Below are 23,001 nucleotides of genomic sequence, written 5' to 3' on the forward strand. Positions count from 1 at the left end.
ATTTGTGTTGGCTTTTGCTCGAATCTGCTGTGGTTGGCAGGCATAGCAGATCCCGCCATCGTCGCTGTCATGGTTGTGCACGTATGTGTGGGGCGGAGCTATCAAAATAGGGACGAGGTCCTGTTGGGGTATGGGCATGTTTGGTGCCTTCAAATATCAACTTTGTTTGGCAAAATTTGCTTAGTGCACCTTTAATTTACTCAATGTACTAAATTCCTAAAACTTTAACAAACTAAAAACATAGAAATACATACTAATTAAAACTGTAAGCTTGCGTTTTAATAAAAATGAACATCTATATAAAATGTTACCTGATATAGTTGGGGTTCTTGCTCAGCAAGTTCTTCATGAGCGTTCCTACTGAGGCTTTGAACTGGAATCCAGCAGTGGGGGGTCGCTTGAGGTTCACTTTAGCTGGGTTTCCCTCAGGAAAGAGAATCTTTATCAGGCTGTGATTGGCTTTGTACATGGCCTGGGATAAATCTCTGTAGAGGAGGTCATTGTTTTTATCCACAAATCCCTCCACCCGATACAGCACCTGTGTATACAGAATATTACGTTCAATAATTCTTCTTTACACACTACTCAGATCTTTACAATGTGCTTGTTTCTGAAAACACACAATGTGTATTGGAAAGCATTTACAAAAGTACATCTCAGACTAGTGTATACTGGATCCCTCTGGCTTCTCCCATCATCATTATTATTTGTCATTTTGAAGAGCTATAACTTATGGGCAAAGAACACTTACCAAATTTTGCATGTGTAAAAGCCATGTGCCCAATTACATTGATGCCAATTTCGCAATGGATAAGATGTACAGTTGCTTTTGTAGATCTTTTGTAGAGTAATGTAAATGTAAAAACATTAATCCAACTAAACAGACTGTTGCATGCCATGTGGGCTATCCTTTAATGAACTGAAATCTTCTCCACAATTTAGCAGAAGACTATAAAAGGTTTAAAACACCTTTATTCACTATTCACACCATGAATCATAAGTGTGACAACCATTCGTTAACATGCCATTCATTCTTAAATGCAACTCATATACAACACTGTATCTAAAAGTATTGTGAGCATGTGATGCATGCTTTGCATGGCACTGTAAGTAAAGCTAAAAACAAAACAAAAAATGATCGAGAGCTTAAGGGATGTCGAAATGGGGAAACTCTATGGACTCACCTTGCCAGCGTAGTGCTGGATGCGGAAGCAGTTGTGTGGTAGGCTGTGGTCTGTGAGGAACTTGGAATTTTTGCTCTGTCTGCTCTCAAAGTGCTGGTGTTCAGCACACACCGTATTCAACTTGTCCAAGAAAGTCTCATCTGTCACTGTGCCTGGCCTCAAACACTCCTCATCCAACATGGCCAAAATCCCATTCTTGTTCTTAAAACAAGAATTATGGTTATCAGATCAAACACAATATATTAAAAACCCTGTGAAACTGTAGATTGGGTTTTAAACTGTAGTGGGTTTTAAACTAGTCTGTAAGCTTTGAGTTCATCTGTATGCTGTATATTATATATTAACACATTTTCTGCAAGTACAGTATGTTTCAAAGGGTCTATAATAAAGAGAAAATTAGGATTATAGAAAAAAGAACAGTTTCTGAACTCTCTCTGACAGCACACAACTGTCTCTTGTCTGCAGTACTTGTAAAACTACTGTCATAGGCAGACTTACATTCTCGATGAGGTCACATATGATGGCATTGTTGAAATACTCAATGTTGGTCCACTCAATACCCTGTAGACAAAGATAGAGGCAAACCACAGATTTGTTTTCTTTCCATCAGTTTTCTCTTTCTAAAGAGGGATATTCCTAGAACACACTCTTAAAACTAATCTTGTAGTGTCAACAGACAAATCTGAGTTTAGGAAAGATGCTGACAAGCTTTACTATACTTGAACAGATAAACAGCAGATATCCAATACCGCATAAGAGTCGCGATTATTACTTTACTGGCTGAGTGCAATTATTTGATTTAACTGCAATCATGGATTAATATTTTTTTAAAGTATTATTATATTCCTTCTCATAATAATAATAATAATAATAATAATAATAATAATAGTTATTCTAACAGATATCCAATACCGTGTAGGAGTCGTGATTATTACTTAACAGGCTGAGTGCAATAATTTGATCCAACTGCAATCATTTATTGCAGATTATTATTATTATATTCCTTATCATAGTAATAACAATAATAATAATATTATTATCATTAATAACAACAATAATAATAATAGTTATACTACTTTTACAAAGTTTGAAAAGAAAATAATTTATTTTACTTTTAAGTTCAGTTTGAATAAATTACTTGCACTGAAGATGGGGGGGGGGATACAGACCAAACTGCCACACAAATCAATGACCTCTATAATCGTATACAGTTCAGTTATTATGCAGTTCAACCAATGAATACACTGCAGATGGCTGGATATCCATGTTGTTCTATGTCATGACCGTTTCTGTCATATTTAGGGTCCCGAGTGCAGTCCCATTCATGGCCCATTAGAGAAAGATAGAACTCACTGGATTTAAACAACAAATCAGAGCCAATCGAGGTAATGGATGTAACAAGCTGGAAAATAGCTGTGGGCTAATTGGACTGTGTGAAAGCTCCTCGAAATAGGAGGTAGATGTATGAGGGAGGAGGGTTCAAAAATGAGGAACTTGGAATGTGGAGTAGGGCAGCATGGTCCCTAGACCCCTGCGTCCCTCCTCGGTCTTCAGAGCAGCGGTATTTTCCCATGCACTCAACTGGAGTGAAGCCAGAGAGTGGAATATCACAGTGCAGGGGTCACGGCAGCGTCAGGGCACATACTCATAGCTCTGAAAGCAAACAGAGCTCCAAGCTCTTCAGGGACAATTGTGTTTACCCTGACTGGAGTGAGGGATTGTTTCCGTCCCCACAATCACAGCGTAAAAGGAGAAGGATTGATAAAAGGAAGCAAACAGCAGACAAAGGCTTTTGGAAGAGAACACTAGCTTGCTACATACTGAATACTGCACAATACGCTGTATAACGCCAAGGCTTAAATAATAAAAATGCGGTTCACAGATGTCAAATAATTCATACAGTAAATTACTTTTTTTTTTTTTTTCAATTCCATTTGTAGCAAGATATTTCTTCATTATGTCTAAATGAAATTGTTCTATATCAGTAAACATGATATTACGTTACCAGTCTGAAAGCACTTTCCTTGCAAGTTAACTTTATTCAAGAACTGTTAGAGGCACAGAAGTTGAGACGGGGTGTTGCTTACCTCACGGACATACTCCTCCTGCTCCTCGCGGAGAGTAAGCTCGATGAAGATTTGCTGGAGCTTCTCATTACAGTAGTTGATGATGAACTGTTCAAAACTGTTGTCCTGCAGGAACAGAAGGATGGATGAGAACCCACTGACCAAATGACTACTGTGATAATTACAATCTACACTGCAAACTAAAACACAACACACTGCAAACCAGCACACTAATATGGTAACAGTCACTCAACATTATTTTCTAAGCACCTTCCTCTAGTTACCTCTATAAGCTGGATACAAGCTAGAAATTTGGGTTGACTTCCTTTGGGCGACTTTGGGAAGGAATGTCACAATAAGTCTACTTTAGGAAATCTTTAAATGTTTGTTTTCCCCAATATGATACTATCTATATCTAGAGTGTCCCACTGAAGTTGCACAACTACAATGCTCTTATTTCAGCAAGGTTCATACTGGTTTGTTCCCAATTTGTGATGGGAAAATCTGAGATAATTCAAATGCAGTTGTTTAATATGTCACCCCTTTTCCATTCTTAACTGGGGTTTGATGGAAGTCCGACAGATGAGTGTATGTTTCCTGTGAATACGTTCGGTGTGACGCTCACAACCAAACCAAAATTATTTAAAATAGTTTTGTGGGGCACCGCCTTAAAGAATTCATTGCAAATCACTTGTATCCCACATGTAAAATAACCCTGAACAAAGTCTGCTTTTTCAAAACAGGTCTTTATAGCTAAGATTACACGAAGGCGTGACATGGTACAATATACATCAAGGCTGCATAATCTTATCTGTATCTTTTAATGAAGGTGAAGTCTTTAACCTCTGCACTTACAGTAAATGTTTTCAGGGTTAAAAAATATAACCATTTCCCTTTCTCATGATAAACCCCAATCGGTGAACTGACTTCATCACTGAATTAAAGCAACAGTAATGCTCAATGTTATGCTCATTGGCTTATGATAAACAGTTAGGATTGTACTATTTAGCCATGATGCTGGGGTTCAGGAATTATTCAATCCTCTTCTTTTTTTAATCTTCAGAGCAATCCTACTGCATGTTAGTCTCTGCAACTAAAGCCACTGCAGTCATCAGTTCCAATGGGCTTGGCTTGAGAAAAAGCCCAAAATCACTTCCAAGAGGTAGCATATGGCACGCTGAAAAGCACCAGCTCATTGTTTTACTTGGCAATGGCAGTTTTATCCTGGCAGCCATTGCGGAGAGGCCGCACTGGCACATCAGCCTGAAGCTGCAGTGTTTTGGGAGTAATGAGAGGTAAACCTGTTCAAAGAATAACCTCAACAACTCTTACATTTTCTGAGGCCCCAAAAGTTCAGAAACACTGCAGATCTGGCTGGTTTCAGTGAAGCTTAAAGAAATGTAAAAATGAAAACTGAGTCATTATAAATTACCCTTAAGCGCCAAAAAACACCATAAAAGAACCATAAACGGAGTCTGTATTGCTCATGCACTATATTCAAAGTCTTCTAAAGACATTTGATATGGGTTTGGAACAACTTAAGGGTGATAATTATGATGGTGTAACATCAGGCATACAGTTCATACTAATACTACTAGGAAACACTGTGCTTCAGGGTTTTGCTCTAGCAGTGGCTTATGCTGCAGAGATAAAAGAGCAGAATTAAGACTATAGCATTAAGTGCTAAAATTGCAGCATGCACACTGCCATGGGATTTCCTCTGCAGGTCTACTTACTCCATCCTGTCGCCATGGCCACAACAACATAAACAACATTCAGGAGAGAGTGAAACAGTCAGACAGCTGAAGACATGCAATGGACAAATGTAAACCAAAATGGCTGAACGGTGAATTAGTAGGCTGTGGAATTTTTTATACTGATTTTTAAGGGAAAATTCTGCAGAATGGATTTAAACACGGCAAAGTATGCTTCTATGGGTTTTTAAGAGATTTAATTAGTAAAAATAGTTAATAAACAAAAAAATATAGATTTCAGATTCAGTGTGGGCCTGAAAAAGTAGTTCTCTGTATTACAGCAAACACTTGTGGGATTTAGTATGTCAACAACAACAAAAAGTCATTACAGCCAAATAATAATATAATAATGCTTGCAAGTGCAATTCTCTATTTAAATTTGCATTGGTGCATATCAAGTGTGCCAGTCCAGAAATGCAGGGTACTTTTCACGAGCACACAAAAACTGAGTTTAGTGAATGGGTGTGTTCAGTCTGGAAGCCTGCCTTTGCACGCACTGTAATGTGTTAAATATAGATGGACAGGTGGTGGTGACATGAATTTTATAAGAGGCATCATTTTCAAGCACACTAAACGCACTAAATCACTTACCTCAAAGATTTCAAAACCGTAAATATCCAGGACTCCCATAACTTTCTTGCGTGATTTGGTTTGAGCCTGATCAAAAAAGAAGCAAGCAAGTTAAAGGCAGAAACCAACTCGCTTTAAAAACAAAAACGTGAAATAGGGCTAGCATCGGTACAAGCGTGTCTTGTGTAGTTTCAGAGTATAATTTGAGCATTAGGGTGCCGTCACGTTTACTGATGTTTGGCAAATTTTCACAGGCAAAACCCAGTCAATATCAATAGAAATTCACAAAAACTGGTATTTTGTGTTAGAGTGAAAGATTTCATCATACATATTTCGCATTGGCTTCAACCTGGTCATGCAAATGTGATGTGTTGACCAGCAGAAAGCTGCTTGGTTTGAAAATGACTTATGTTTGAGTTGTGCTTCATACTACACTACACGATTGACAATAGACCTTTTTTGCGCACATAATTGTGCACAAAATTTTGTTAATGTGACAGCACCTTTACAGCAAACAACAAAGATTCAATGAAAATCCAGAGAGACATACCTTGATGCTTTCATTGATTCGGTTCACCAGCCAGCTGAACAGTCGGCTGTAAAGGTTTTTGGCAAGAGCATCACGGGCATAATAGGCCTGAAACAGGTGTGACAATTTACAATCAATGTCCAGAACATCTAAATTACACATTATCTATACAAGCATAAAGATATTGATTAATCTCTAGCTCCAATTCGCTCAATGTCTCATGGCTGTAAAAACAAAATTACACCACTTGAGAAGTAACACATCATGTGGCCCGGATCCAAATGCACTGAGGCCTGTCTTCTATCAAGAGTTAGTGGCTAAATTCTTAACAACATGATGCTATGCCAAGAACACATCAAAGGTTGCTAACTGGACCCCTCACTTGAATGTTTTTATTGCAATAATCAAGGTTTCGGTTTCACATGCATTCCAGCAGCCTTTAGTGAGGTTTGGCCTGTAATATGTGTCCAGCTCTAATTATGGTGTTGCCTTGGCAACATAATGTTATTGTACAAAGTAACATACATTTATTCAATGTATGCCCTCCATGAGCTCTCAATCTATATCTGCCAGACCTACAGGCTGATCTAATGTGGGTTGGCTTCTCTAGGTTATCAGATGAACAGTTTTACTGCAGGTTACAATCAAATTCCTATAGATTTAGATGGAATTCAGAAATAATTTCAAATAAATAATAATAATAATAATTATTATTATTAATATTATTATTATTAATATTATTATTATTAGCATTTAATGCATGGCTAAATTCAAACATAAGGGTTTTTAAGTCTTTATAAAGCCATTCAAATGTTGACTTGACAAACATTTCTTTCCTAGTTGTTTTTGCTGTATCTGGCCGGATGTTTGTGAACCCTAAGGACCTTGGTTTTCTGGAGTGTCTCCCCCATAATCTTCACCGAACTTGGAACTTCTCCATAGTGTCATATTTATAGTTGTCACATTTGCGACAGCGATGGTTACAATGGACCAGGTCAATAAAATGACATTTCATTCATAAGTGATCTTACTTAATGTTAGTAAAAAAAAAAAAAAAAACGGAACTACGGATATTGTATGAATTGTCTATTCAGAAGATACAATATATCCAATTTCGGCTTTTTGTTCAATATCTTTTAATCATTGAACCTCAAAATTATTGATTTTTTTATTTATTATTATTATTATTTTTTTTTACTATATTAATTCCCATTATTTTTCCAGGTCTGGACAACTTACAAGTGCACAAAGTTTTAAAGCGTTATACTGTCCTTCAAGTAAAGGATTTTACTTTAGAACCAAACATTTACATGGAGCTGGATGTGTGATCAAAGAGAGTGCATGTGCTGACCTGAGCCACGTTGAGCGTGGTGGACATCTTCTCCATCTTGGCCTCCACGGTCCGGAAGCTGAACGCTCTCTCCAACACAGACTGCTCAATGCCCAGCAGCTCACACATCTCCTTCAGGTCTGGGACAGGAAATGCAAAACAAACCCAGGCAGATCAGATTAAAGAATTATTTATGGATAGACTAGACAGTGTGTTATGTAATGTAAACACATTTGCCAATTGCCAAAGATAAACATAAACCCTCCGGCTCTTATGACTCTTTACAAAACCCTCTGTAAATCATATTTAGTGTATTTAAATGCAAAAACAGCAATCATTCTAATCAAAGGCCTGTCTCCTAGAATCTATAAGTCAAGGTTAAGACTGAGTATTTTAAAAGTGCTTCTCTCCAGGGGTTTTGAGAGGATCTGGACATCAGGTATACATCCCCCTCATCCTACACCAGCTTAATCCGTCACATTTCAATTCACATTATCTATCAGGTCAGAAGGGCAGAGGAAAGCACATTATTGCTGATGGGTTTAAGCACAGCAGACAAACCAGATGCTGTAGTATATATAAATGGAAGTGTTGACATGGACTGTGATGCTTAGTGTGGGCTGACCACTATCCTGGCTATATTAGAAACTAATAGAACGACCAGTGACAAACAATGCTCACTTGCAGTGAATACATTTGGGTAGTTGAAATATCTAACATTTATTTTATTTTTTATTTAACATTACAATTTTAGGTAAAACTTTTTGGTTTCCCAAGTAAATTTATTTTCCTAAAGTATTTAATGCATATTTAAAAACTGCATATATGTCACTGTTTCAGATGTCACTGTTTTTTTTTTTTTTTTTTTTGCTAATTTTAAGAAACTGGTTCCAAAGTCATTTTACAGACATATTTAATTGTACTGTATGTATACAGGTAAGTGAATATTTTAGACCTGTAAAAGTGTTAGCATTATTTTGAATGACCTTTTTGCTTTTATTCGTTCATCTTGTGGTAAACTGAATGGATAATAATTATAGGAGAATTTGAAAATAGTTTAAATTGTTTTAGATTAATTCTAACACATAACAGGACACTTTTATCACGGTGTAAAATATTAAATCCTTCACCTGTTAGTCAAGGATGCATGTATCAGTCTATTTAAAAACATAAAACACATTTTTTATCATTAGCTTATGCATGCATGATACAGGATGCAAGGGTTATCTGGGCAAGTACCAGTGTTGTGTTGATTGACAGTGTACCATCAACTGCAAGCTAATACTCTGAATAACTCTTGACATATCAATAGATGGCAGTAGTGACCAAACTGGTGAGCAGATGAAGGCACTGTTACATATAAGACCACAGTACATGCTGTTTTAAAATTATTATTAATTGATTTTCCATGCTAGCAAATGTTTATATCATTATATCTAATACTGATTGTGACGTCCAATCATTCACACTTGAAAGTTTCTTGGAAAGTGTCTTTTACAAACCAGCTGTTAAAAAAAAGCAATGCAAGTTTTTGGATTGTCAATGCTTTCTGAAAGAGCCTAGCACTCACCGTTCTTGTCCTTGACTCGACTCTCATCGTAGCCGTTGCAGCGAGACTCTGGTTTAAACTCGATATTTCCCAGTTTCAGAACAGCAGCCACCAGCTCCAATATTGACTGAACCTCATCCTCCATGAAGCCCACAATTTGCATGGCATTCTGGGAAAACAGAAGAGAAAACATATTTAGTCAATAGTGGTCTGCTGATGGACATTTAACATGGCAGTACATATGGAGGCTTCTGTAAAGTGATTGACTGGCCCGTAACCACACCACTAATGGACAGCCTGAGGGTGTTAAACAGAAGTTTCCATCACACCACAGCTTGTCAAAGAGAAAAGATTAAGCATTGCAGTTGGTCCTAAGAATAATTTGTATTTGCCACCTTTTAAAATCAAGGAAAGAAATAAGAAATAAAATGATATTTTAATAAAAATTATTAGTGTTTGTAAGTATGTGGAGATTTTATTTTTCTATAGTCTCTATAAAGAAATCTCATTCTCAGTCGTGATTCTCAGTGGTCACTGAGGATAATGACACAATTCAATCATACATATGGGAAATGTTCTCAACTCAAAACACATTTTATTTCTTTATTTTTATATCTTTATTTTGATCTTGGAGTAAAATATTTCATTTACTCACCCTTATGTTGTTCCAAACTTATATGAATTTGAATTTCTTTGTTCTGTTGAACACAAAAGATGATATTTTGAAGAATTCTTGCTTGACTTCCATAGTACTTTTTTCCATACTATTAGTTAATGGCTACCAGCAACTGCTTGGTTACCTGCATTCTTCAAAATATCTTCTTTCGTGTTCAACAGCTGAAATAAACTTGTACAAGTTTGGAACAAGTTGAGGGTGAGCAAGGGATGACAAGTTTCATTTTTGGTGGGCAAACTATCCCTTTAATATTGTTAATTTATGGATGTACAGGGAAATAAGTAATATGTGTTCTACATTTTACAATAGTTTTAGCCAATAGAATCATCAGCAGCTTATGATTTTTATGTCGCCTGTTCTTAAACAATAGCCTTTGTTAATATTTGTTCTTGTGAAGCCATAAATTACATTTGAAACGTCATGGAATCACTGATAATAAATGTGCAAGCAGTTCATTGGCAAAGTCAATGGTCTAAAGGCCAGAGATAACAGAGTGAGCTGTAAAGGGCTGATATGTGATGCAGATCAAAATGAATGAAAAACCAATAACTTCCTTTATCTCTTAATAAATGGTAACAATTTTATCCTTCCAGAGTGGAGAAACTCTTTAATAGCTTTTTCATGTTAACAAGACAAGCATGTCGTGTCTCTTAAGAATGAATGTTCTGCTGAGTTTTGTATATTATTTACAGTCTAGCATAAATAGCAACCATCCTCCCTCGTGGAAGTGTTTACTGTCCCCTACACACAGAACCTTATTTATGCTTAACCTCATAAACTACAACTGTCTACACTGCAAGAAAAAGGCATGTTTCTAATTAATTAGATTTGACTCCCCAGGCAAGGGGTTGAAAGTCAAAGCCAGAGGCCCAGCACATGCTGAGATAGGGTGTTCTGATGTCAGCATGGAGCTTGGCTTAGGCCTATTGTTCATCAGAACTGCACTGTATTGTTTGATACACTGCTGAATTCTGTTCAGTTTAATGTGGGCTGCATTTTTGCTAGGACACAGACATTCTGGTCATTCAGGTCTCCGCAATAAGGAGGGTCCTGTGCCCTGGGCCCACCAAAAAGGTTTGGGCCAGTTGATGGAAAAGTCACTTGTCTTAATGGGCCAGAGAATAAACAAAAGCAGCAACACTGTCAAAATTATAATATTCAAGAACATTAGGCATTGCTTCCTGTGTTATCTCAGTGTATTTACATTACTTTTCAAAGTTGCATTAAATTGATCAAAAAAGTGACAGTCAAGACTTAAAGGGATACTCCATTTTGTCATTAATCACTTACCCCCATGTCGTTCCAAATCCTTAAAAGCTATGTTTGTCTTCGGAGCTCAATTTAAGATATTTTGGATGAAAACTGGGAGGCCTGTGACTGTCCCATAGACTGCCAAGTAAATAACAGTGTCAAGGTCCATAGAAGGTATGAAAGTCATCGTCAGAATACTCCATCTGCCATCAGACGCGCAATCTGGGTTATATGAAGCGACGGGAACACTTTTTGTAAGCAAAGAAAACAAAAATAATGACTTTATTCAAGAATTCCTTTGTCAACAGTCTCATCTGTGTCTCTCCATATCACGTATGCTGTGTGTGCTCGCCACAAGGTTGCACTATTTACTTTCAATTCAAAGCTAAATACACGTAGAAACAGCACATCCTTGTGGCGCGGGGAGCTTTTACAGGTTTGGAATGACAACGGTGAAATTGATAGACACAGAGGAGACTCTTCAGACTGCACATCTGATGGCAGATGGAGTATTCTGATGACAACTTTCAAACCTTTTATGGACCTTGACACTTATTTATTTGGCAGTCTATGGGACAGTCACAAGCCTCACAGTTTTCATCCAAAATATCTTAAATTGTGTTCCAAAGATGAACAAAGCTTTTACAGGTTTGGAACGACATGAGGGTAAGTGATCAATGACAAAATTTTCATTTTGGGGTGGAGTATCCCTTTAATTCAAATAAATGCTGTTTATATATATACACAAGTATTGTATATAACACAAGTATTTTCAACATTAATAATAATAAGAAATGTTTTTGAGCTCAAATCAACATATTAGAACGATTTCTGAAGGATCATGTGATGCTGAAGACTGGAGTAATAATGCTGAAAATTCAACATTGCATCACAGAATTAAATTATATTTTAAAGTATATTAAAATAGAAAACCATTATTTTAAATGGTAATAATATTTTACAATATAACTGTTGATACACTTCAATACATTCCAGATGCTTCTAAGGGCTGAAATGTGATACTTATATATACACATACATATACTGTATCTATACCGGACTCCGCCCCTTACCTGGACCCTTCCTTCCAGAACACTGCCCCACCTTTACGAAACACCGCAGCACAAAGAGGACACCAGATCCCCTGTTTATTTTGAACACCCTGTCCCTTTGGACACTTTTTTTCCCCCTTTTTGTTATTTTCTGTTAATAAAAGTCTCTCAGAGGCCTGACGCCACACCCACTGTGTCTGTCATTGGATCCTCTCACCACTATATTATAATATAGTGGTGAGAGGATTCAACGATCCAACATATATATATATATATATATATATAGATATATATATATATATATATATATATATATATATATATATATATATATATTATATATATATATATATATATATATATATATATATATATATATGTGTGTGCATACACACACACACAAATTTATGTTTCTGATTATCTCCATTTAATTTTGAGCAGTTTCGTCTTCAATACATTCCAGATGCTTCTAAACAGCAGAGAGGACAATATACAGATAAGCTATATATATATATATATATATTTATTGCATGTATTCATTTATTTAATGCATTCATTTTATTGCATGCATGTATTCATTTATTTAATGCATGCATATATTTATTGCATATATATATATATATATATATATATATATTATAATTATATATATATATATATTTAATTGTCTCCAGGCCAGTGAACAAGTCAGGCAAGTGCCCAAAGGAAGCAAAACTACTGACTCAACCGGGCCAGTAGAAAATAATCCTCATTGTTACACCCTGCAACAACAGTCCATCCTCTGCATGACGCATTTTCACAACAATAAGTTTGCATGAGAGAAACAGAAGCACTGGTTTTTAGTCAGCTGTGAGCAGGTGGAATTCCCCCTTAAATGAACTTCCCTGTTTTCAAGTAGAGGCTTGAACAAATCTTAAATTACATAATGACACTAGGCAAAGTGTCTTGCTCAGATCAAACTCCACCTTAGCGGGGTAAAGGATGATCTTATCCAGTTGAGTAGGGAGATAAGGTGCCTTGCTAACTTCTCATCATAGAGGGTGCCATAGATCTGAGCTAATCCCAAGACAGTCTGAACCAATGACTCACATGCTATAATGTGTCAGGAACCAGCTACTGTATGTACAGTATGGTATGCCGGAAAGCAAACTTACTCTGACTGTTCTGAAACTGGCAGCATCGTCCAGTCCATTGACTGTTGCCGAATCCAGGCTAAGGTAGTTGTATTTACTGAAGTCTCGGTCGAGCTTCAGTTTTTCTGAAAGAAAATACAATTACATTGTTAAAATCAATTCACTTGACAACCATCTTTGATACAATTTCTCTCATTCTTCCAAGAGTGGTCACTCTTTGTACTCTCTATCTCAGGCATGTCCCATTCTGTTCCTGGAGGGACAACATCCAACACAATTGCCTGGACATTTCTAGTGAGCCTGAAGACCTTGATTAGCTGGTTCAGGTGTGTTTAATTAGAATTGGAGCTAAACTTTGCAGGACGGTGGCTCTCCAGGAGCAGTATAGGACACCCCTGCTTTATACTGGCTTTGCCTAGAAGTATCAGCCATATGACCCAGTTTCCATCAGATTATTTTACATCTATGTGGTATTCTGCTCAGTTCACCCCTTTGATGCCTGAAACCAAAGCCTTTTATTGTGTTCTCTTTCATTAAAAATGTCAAACAATGACCATGGTCCAACAGAATGCAAATAAACCATGAATTAACCATAAATTCCATCCCCAGAGTCTTTAACTCAGGTAACTTTGAGTGCAATCCAATAATCTTTTCCTCATTATGCTCTGAAAGCCACTGAATGGACTGTGCATCCCGAATTAACATGCAATCATTACAAATCTGTAGGTGGTCTCTTACTGAGCGTGTCATCTGATGCTCCAGAAAGCAGCTGGTAGAAGATGTGGAAATTCCTCTCACCCCTGGGCTGCTTTACCACACGAGATTTCTCCAAGAGATCTGCAAAAGGGAAATATCAAAGCACACAGCTTTTAATGAGCATACACAGCTGACTACGCTTAAACAGAGAACTGCAGAAGGTTTTTCTGAAAACAAAACAAAAAAAATCTCCACAGAGAGAATGTTTTAGTGATAATGTTTAAACCTAAAAGAGAGGCCTTACATGAGCTACAAGGCTGTCAATCAATGATATTTACTTCTGAAAAAGTCACAAGTCAATTGTCGCTTTTCCACTATGTGGTACGACTCAGCATGCTTTGCCTTTCCACTGCAGTTTAGTACCACTTCAAAGTGGGTGGGATTATAGACTGATCGTTATTGTTGATCCGTCACCTTGTCTACTGACCACGATACAGCCATTTCATTTTTCAAGTTGCATGCGACAGTTGTTTAAAGGAAGTTGTTAAAAAAATTGGGTGAACAAATGATACTGTGCTGGCTGTTGATGGCTATTTAAATCTAGCATGTTTGGTGTCCCGTCACAAATCCAATGACGCTGGTATTGACTATTCTTTCTGACCAATAAGTGATCTGCAGTACCAAAAAAAATGTACCAGGTTCTGTACTGTAGTGTATACACTGGAAAGCCCACCAAAAATGAGCTGTAACGAGCCGTACCATGCAGTGGAGAAGCCCCTAACGTGTTTTCAACTTCATACACAAAAAAAACTGTTCATTTCAGCAATCCGAGTAAAGAATTACACACAGATAAAACTGGCTAAAGACAATTCTCTCCTACTACGTACTAAGCAGAACAGCCATTTCAGAGAAAAACAAAAGGTGTTTTCCTGTTTATATTAGAATGGATAATTATATATCCATAGTGAAGTTTTCATTGTTCATTGTATTCAGATTGAGACAGGAAGTCTCACAGGAGATATTCATCTATGGGGAGGTGTCACACCACCCACGCTCCATCCAGATGTGTGCCCATTAGAAAACAGCAGCATCAGCCCAAAGCCTTGATTACCTTATCATTAACAACATTTATTAGCTTGATATGAGATAAGACATGAAGGATTGTTAGTATGAGCAACTACAAAAATTATGAACTAAAAATTATATAAACTACTGATAATTCTAATAATGCTTGACAAAGAACCAATTAAACCTTCTTTGACAGTTCATACTCATTGCCAGTTGCACTGGGACATGAATAAATGATTTTATGGTGATATAAAATTAAGCATGCATCGTAATTATTGTGATGACCTTAATATGCTATTTATTGGGCCGATATCTTTTTACTTTTTTTTTCTTTTTTTTTTTACATCAATGTAAAAGTTGTTACTGTCACTTTAGATCTACTTTAGATCAGTCGTCAACCTTTTGAATGATTCAACCATTTTAGAGTAAATATATTAATAATTATGTATCAATAGTCTAATGCTATAATATGAGATGCTAATTTACAATTTATCATCAAACAAGTTATATGCTGCAGGAAACTAAACTAAAAAGTTGCACGGGTATATATATATATATATATATATATATATATATATATATATATATATATATATATATATATATATATATATATATATATATATATATATATATATATATATATATATATACACAGGTCCTTCTCAAAAAATTAGCTTATTGTGAAAAAGTTCATTATTTTCCATAATGTAATGATAAAAATTAAACTTTCATATATTTTAGATTCATTGCACACCAACTGAAATATTTCAGGTCTTTTATTGTTTTAATACTGATGATTTTGGCATACAGCTCATGAAAACCCAAAAATTCCTATCTCAAAAAATTAGCATATTTCATCCGACCAATAAAAGAAAAGTGTTTTTAATACAAAAAAAGTCAACCTACAAATAATTATGTTCAGTTATGCACTCAATACTTGGTCGGGAATCCTTTTGCAGAAATGACTGCTTCAATGCGGCGTGGCATGGAGGCAATCAGCCTGTGGCACTGCTGAGGTGTTATGGAGGCCCAGGATGCTTCGATAGCGGCCTTAAGCTCATCCAGAGTGTTGGGTCTTGCGTCTCTCAACTTTCTCTTCACAATATACCACAGATTCTCTATGGGGTTCAGGTCAGGAGAGTTGGCAGGCAAATTGAGCACAGTAATACCATGGTCAGTAAACCATTTAGCAGTGGTTTTGGCACTGTGAGCAGGTGCCAGGTCGTGCTGAAAAAACGAAATCTTCATCTCCATAAAGCTTTTCAGCAGATGCAAGCATGAAGTGCTCCAAAATCTCCTGATAGCTAGCTGCATTGACCCTGCCCTTGATAAAACACAGTGGACCAACACCAGCAGCTGACATGGCACCCCAGACCATCACTGACTGTGGGTACTTGACACTGGACTTCAGGCATTTTGGCATTTCCTTCTCCCCAGTCTTCCTCCAGACTCTGGCACCTTGATTTCCGAATGACATGCAAAATTTGCTTTCATCCGAAAAAAGTACTTTAGACCACTGAGCAGCAGTCCAGTGCTGCTTCTCTGTGGGGAATGCGGCACCTGTAGCCCATTTTCTGCACACGCCTGTGCACGGTGGCTCTGGATGTTTCTACTCCAGACTCAGTCCACTGCTTCCGCAGGTCCCCCAAGGTCTGGAATTGGTCCTTCTCCACAATCTTCCTCAGGGTCCGGTCACCTCTTCTCGTTGGTGCAGTGTTTTTTGCCACACTTTTTCCTTCCCACAGACTTCCCACTGAGGTGCCTTGATACAGCACTCTGGGAACAGCCTATTTCATTTCTTTCTGTGTCTTACCCTCTCGCTTGAGGGTGTCAATGATGGCCTTCTGGACAGCAGTCAGGTCGGCAGTCTTACCCATGATTGCGGTTTTGAGTAATGAACCAGGCTGGGAGTTTTTAAAAGCCTCAGGAATCTTTTGCAGGTGTTTAGAGTTAATTAGTTGATTCAGATGATTAGGTTAATAGCTCGTTTAGAGAACCTTTTCATGATATGCTAATTTTTTGAGATAGGAATTTTGGGTTTTCATGAGCTGTATGCCAAAATCATCAGTATTAAAACAATAAAAGACCTGAAATATTTCAGTTGGTGTGCAATGAATCTAAAATATATGAAAGTTTAATTTTTATCATTACATTATGGAAAATAATGACCTTTTTCACAATATGCTAATTTTTTGAGAAGGACCTGTATATATATATAATAGCCAAAAATACATTGTATGGGTCAAAATTATAAATTTTTCTTTTATGCCAAAAATCATTAGAATATTAAGTAAAGATCATGTTCCATGAAGATATTTTGTCAATTTCCTACCATAAATATATCAAAAACATATTCTCAATATTTAGATTTTTTTTTGCACCCTCAGATTCCAGATTTTCAAATAGCTGTATCTCGGCCAAATATTGTCTGATCCTAATAAACTACACATCAATGGAAAGCAATAATTTCGAAAAATTTACACTTAAGACTGGCTTTGTGGTCCAGGGTCACAAATGTCCATGGTTCTTCAAGTATTTGGTTAATAGTAAAAGCAAGATGGCAATAAGCAGTTGTCACTTCCTGTTTTATCTGATGCCTGTCACAACAGTGGCATAGTGGCTGTGGGCCACTGGCTCATCAATAGTTTATAGCCCCATTAAAGGTCCCCTGTTGTGGAATGTACCTCAACAGTAACCAAACACTAAAGAGTATCCTTTGTCTCCCTTCTACCCCATCCTCTCCTTTAACTTCCAGAGATAAATCATGCTGTCTGGTGTAAGAGTAGCATCTGAGGCAGGATGAGTCTGAGGAATGCAGGAAAACTTCATCCCTGAGGGGACTCTACTCTTGACCTTCCAACCTTTAGTACATTCGCAGACCTTTGTTATTGCTTTAACACAGTTCCAGTAATGGCCAGTAACTTCTGTCCTTCACTCAAATATCAGAAGTCTTCCATCCTCCTCCTCTGCATTGCTTTGTATTGACTTGTTCAGTCAAGCCTGAGTTCTACTCCAAAACCTAGCAACCTTGCTGTAAACCGCCTGCTTAGACAACCGCCTTTAAAGTGGCTGGTCACACGGGACGAATTCTTGCATATAAACGAAGCACAAAATTATTGATCAGAATGTGCATTGTAGGCAAATTTTCTCCCATACATTTTTACTAATATAAACACTCAGTATGTTAGTTATTAAAATATTGAATTAATGATATTAAAATAAGTATTCTCCAACTGGTCCACTGTTTGGTCCATTGTTTTTAAACCCAAGGCCTTCAGGTTATCAAAACTTTGCTAAAAACCTGTTGCACACAATCTGTGACATGCTTTTTGTCATTATTATTGATAGTTTATACCTTTTTATCAAGTAAAGTTCTCTTACTAGAATTTTAAAAATATCCACCTTTAGATTGTGGTTCATGTGTCTTTTTGCTGTTTACCTTTTACTGATTTTTATAAAGTAAAGAACATAAGAACATGAGTTTTATATCATTAATAATATAAACATTTCCATTCAATATAAACACAACATTTGCTGGGCATTTTTGCAAGTAGTGATTTACATTACAAGCTATCAGACGTTCATCTTTTAAATATCAAAAACTGCACCAAATTGCATATTTGTGCACTCCATATTCTCACTATATCATACCACATGAGCCATAAAGGTGTTAGACTTATTACATATGCCAGGATTTACAGGGTTAACCTGATATGGGGTCTTAAAAACTGTAAGATAATCTGTAACAACTAAACGCATCTGTCTAGCACATGCCAAAATTTATCCTGCTTCATCTGCCAACCTGAATGTCTTTTTTTTCCCACTCGACTTGTGTAGTGCATTGTGGGATTGCCTTTCCCTGCACAGGATACATTTAATGTTAGAATTAGGCTGAACTGAAATATCTCGGCATAAAGTTTCTACCTATCATCAGCAATAACCTCCATTTTGGGAGCATGCTTATGATGCCTTAAAATACTGCCTGTTTAGGCTGCTCGGGAGGTTTAGGAACAGAGTTCTGGTGTATGAAGTCTGTTCAAATCATCTAAAAACAGCTTCTAGTGGGTAAAATGATGTAGTATCAGATGACTCTAAGATTGTTTCTTTGAAGGAAAGCCCTCAGGCTTCAGAGCTCTCTGTAGCATCCTGTTATAGCCTGTCTGTGGACATACAACTTGGTTGTTTTGAAGCGCTCACAATAGATTCTATTGTGCAGACTACATGAAGCTGTAACAGTTTAAACTACACTGACTTTAGACAGCGGAGGCCAACTGTAACACCTGTGCGTAGGTTACAACTTAGCCCAGTTTTGACATAAGGGGGCAGTAAGTTACAACTTAACTAAATATTTTGGTGTTGCACCATTAAACCTGAAATGTAACAAAATTTTATTTTAATTCAACCTAAACAATATACCTCTGTGTGCATCGGTCAGCCTTGTGCATGTCAAAAATAATAGCATTTTTTTTTTTTTTTTTTTTTTTTTTTTTGGTGCAACAGTGCAACTAAAAGTACAGAGTTACAAACTACTTTACGTTATAATAATGTTAGAACTTACAAACGGTAGGTGCAACTCTACCCAGGACTTCAGTAAAAACTGTGGTGGAATTGTTTAAAGCTCTTCCAATCAAACATCGGAAAAAAACAAAAACTAACATTTTGCTCCCACTTCCTGTGTCTTTCACTGAATATGCTTAAGGAGTCAAAATAAGAGATAACTGGAAACAGGTGAAGGTCTTGATGTCCTTAAGGCAACTCAATGTGTTCACATACCCCGAGCAGAGGCATTTATAGATCTGGGCTGAAGGGGTAACTGTTGAGTGAAGTAAATCAGTGCTGCTCCAAATATCAGCACAAAAGAAATGTCATTAGGTTGTCAGTTAGGTTTAGTATGTGTATGTGATGGAGTAACGTAGATAAATCACATCAGCATCATTAGGAGTGGGAGATTGATCCATTCTCTAATATGGATGGTGGCACACTATCTGATCGACTTGTTACTCAAACTGCTGCAATATATAGGTTACAAACTCTCCTCAAATCAGTGAGCAATTAGACAAACTGTGCCAACTGTTACAGGAAGTTGCAGTGGCATAACAAACTTAGGCTGATTAATTATCTCTCAATGCCAAGTGGTAGCACTTTCATTTCCATTTAAAGACATTAAGGTCACTTGTCATAGTGGCACAATCCAATTTTTGACCAGACAAATGTTGCTACATTTTAGAAATTGACTTATATATCAGAGAATGTGCATGTTTTAGGTCACCACTTATCGTTTCAACTACCCATTGATTCAACACTATATATTAACCAAATGCATGAGGAAACATTTAGCTAAATGGACCACTGGCTTTAACAGTCAAGAGTATTTGTGCCAAGCCAACCAGACTGCTGGACTGGCTTTGAAATTGCAGAGAGACTGGCTCAAAGGCATATTACAGGAAGCATAGCAATAATCCTACAAAATAAGGACATGCTCCGGATGGTTTGTGTGTGTATAAATGCAGCACAGTTTCCCAAAGCCCTCTCTGAGAGCACACAGCTGGGAGCAAGAGAAAAAACACAGCCAGTTGTACAAAATTATTAAATAATAATAATAATAATAAATAGTACAAAGTAAAAAGAAATGATTGCCCAAAATAAAGCTTATATCATCATTTATTCTCCATTGCATGTTGTCTTTACACTCACATGACTTTTCTTCCAGAAAACACAAAAGGAGAAATTCTAAAGAATGTTCATGCAGTTTTTTTTAATAAATTGACAGTTCATGGTTCAATGTTCTTAATGTTTGGGGTCAGTTTTTTGTAATTTTTTTGTAAGAAAGAAGTCTCTTATGTTGCATTTACTCGATCAAAAATACAGTAAAACGTAGGGATGCACGATAAATATCGCCACAATATTAATGCGCATCTCGTCAGTAAAGCTGGTTCTGTAATCAGCGGTAAATCTCTACATGTGTGTGATTTCATGTGGAGCAGCATTTACTACACAGAGCTGTTGATCACTGACAAGCTGCACAAAACCACGATCATATTTTGTGTATGTTTTGTGCAGCTTGTCAGTTAACAACGGCTCTGTGTAGTAAATGCTGCTCCATGTGAAAGCACGCATGTGTAGAGATTTACTGCTGATTACAGAACCAGCTATACTGACGAGATGCGCATTAATATTTTGGTGATATTTATCATGCATCCCTAGTAAAACAGCGTTATTGTGAAATATTATTACAAATTAAAATAACTATTTTCCTTTGTAATATATTTATAATTTAATTTATTTGCAAAGCTAATTTTTAGCATCATTACTCCAGTCTTCAGTGTCACATGATCCTTCAGAAATCATTCTGATATGCGGATTTGCTGCTCAAGAAACATTTATTATTATTTGCAATTTTGAAAACAGTTTAATATTTTTGTGGAAACAGTGACTTTTTTTTTTTTTTTTTTTTACAATTCAATATTTACTGTCTCTCTTGATCAATTTACTGTGTCCTTCAAGAATAATAATATTACAAAAAAAATCTTACGGACCTAAACCATTTTGAATGGTAGGTTATAACACAAGTCATGTTGACTAGTACTTTTATAATGAACGTTTTGAACATTTGGGAGCTTGACAGTCATACACATCACAGAATGTTACTGTATGGAAAAAAGCTGCATGAGCATTTCTAAGGCTTTCGGCTTTTGTATTTCAGAATTTCAAAATTAATCAGCATATGGGCTTAAAAACAGATTTGGAGTGAACTATTGCTTTATTTCTACTTGACAGATTTGGAGTGAACTATTGCTTTATTTCTACTTGGGCACTGTTACAAGGACACTCCTCGGTATCCACCTTGTAATTATACTCACAATTACTGATGGCTCCACCAAGGGGGTCTCCTTTGAAGTCAAACTCGATATCCATGTACTTCCCCTGTAGAAAGAAAAGAAATTGTTAGAACATCCCATAAAAAGTGCATGGTGGGTTAGTTGATGATATGGTTCTTTATTGCTGTTTAACGAGGCCTTCCTGTGCAGTCAAAATAAGATATGGCTAAGAAGCTAAGCTCTAAGAAGTGAGTCCCTCTCCAATGGTGACATTTCATCAAGGCCTTTGGTACTATTGGCAGGCTTGCTGCGGAGAACCACGTGGCTCTTCTGTGGCTCTTGATGGTAGGAAAAGACACGTGACATCAAGGGCAGTCATCACTGCAAATAGGGCTGAAATTTGAGATTTCCATGAGGCAAATGGGAGAAAAAAAAAAATGAAAGAAGACAGACTTTCCCTCTAATCGCAGTCAATTCTCCAAGTACAGGCCTGTTCATAACACAGGCTGCCAATCATAAATAGATTTGCAATGGATTAATGGACTACTGTGGGAGAAGAGGGTTATTTTTGCTGCCTTAATGGTAAAATAATTTTTTTTTGTCTTTCTGTCCCTGCACACTATTTGGGAAAGAAACAGTAAGCCCAGTGTCTCTGGAGCCAGTTAGTTTTTTTTTCCCCTATTTATTTATATCCAACAGCTCTTCAAAAGGAAACTGCCTCAGAGGCTGCTGAATAAACTCCTAGAACTCTAAAATCTTATGCCAACACAGGAAGCAACAGCTGAAAATTTCTTTGAGAAAAGTTATAACAGTACAGCACTTGGAAATACATATCATAAAATGGTGCTTGAGATACAAAACATTATTATGAAATTCAAAATCTCAAGGTGTTAACATGCTGTCACCTCAGAGATGGTTCTGTTTCAAACCCTGTCGAGCTGGCTTGCTACCTTCTGTCTATGAGCCCTAACCAAGGTGCTGACTATTGTAGAATGTTCTACATAGTCCATTACCGTTTACACCACACACATGGACACTACTTGTACTTGTAGTTTACTTCAAATCTTAAAACTACATTTAAAAAAACAATACTTGCAGTTAATATAAAATCAATGAAAAAGTCATTTAATTGTACTTAATGAAAGAACACTTTCATTTTATTAATACACTTAAGTACTGTATAGGTCAACACTTTGTAATTAATTTGCAAATTACAAGTTTTAATAGAAATGACATTACAGTCATTGCAATACACTATCAGTATTTCAAAGACAATCAAAGTAATTATTAAAAATGACATATAAAGATGTAAGAAGTTCTAC

The 23,001-nt window shown here is 36.6% G+C and overlaps 1 protein-coding gene across 6 annotated transcripts in view; it reads right to left on the reverse strand.

Moving 5' to 3' along the window:
* The window catches only part of LOC109095844 (unconventional myosin-Ib), a 75,210-nt gene that overhangs the window by 14,230 nt on the left and 37,979 nt on the right, over positions 1-23,001 (reverse strand). For all 6 annotated transcript variants that reach the window (XM_042763268.1, XM_042763267.1, XM_042763266.1 and 3 more), the window contains exons 7-17: positions 21,722-21,785; positions 13,833-13,931; positions 13,116-13,219; positions 9,004-9,151; positions 7,455-7,573; positions 6,125-6,211; positions 5,596-5,661; positions 3,272-3,376; positions 1,683-1,745; positions 1,185-1,385; positions 312-538 (exon numbers count right to left, since the gene is read on the reverse strand). In XM_042763268.1, coding sequence (XP_042619202.1) covers positions 312-538; positions 1,185-1,385; positions 1,683-1,745; positions 3,272-3,376; positions 5,596-5,661; positions 6,125-6,211; positions 7,455-7,573; positions 9,004-9,151; positions 13,116-13,219; positions 13,833-13,931; positions 21,722-21,785 — 1,283 coding nt within the window. The remainder of the gene's footprint in view (positions 1-311; positions 539-1,184; positions 1,386-1,682; positions 1,746-3,271; positions 3,377-5,595; positions 5,662-6,124; positions 6,212-7,454; positions 7,574-9,003; positions 9,152-13,115; positions 13,220-13,832; positions 13,932-21,721; positions 21,786-23,001) is intronic.

This window comes from Cyprinus carpio, chromosome A9 (assembly GCF_018340385.1).
Source record: "Cyprinus carpio isolate SPL01 chromosome A9, ASM1834038v1, whole genome shotgun sequence".
Lineage (NCBI taxonomy): Eukaryota > Metazoa > Chordata > Actinopteri > Cypriniformes > Cyprinidae > Cyprinus > Cyprinus carpio.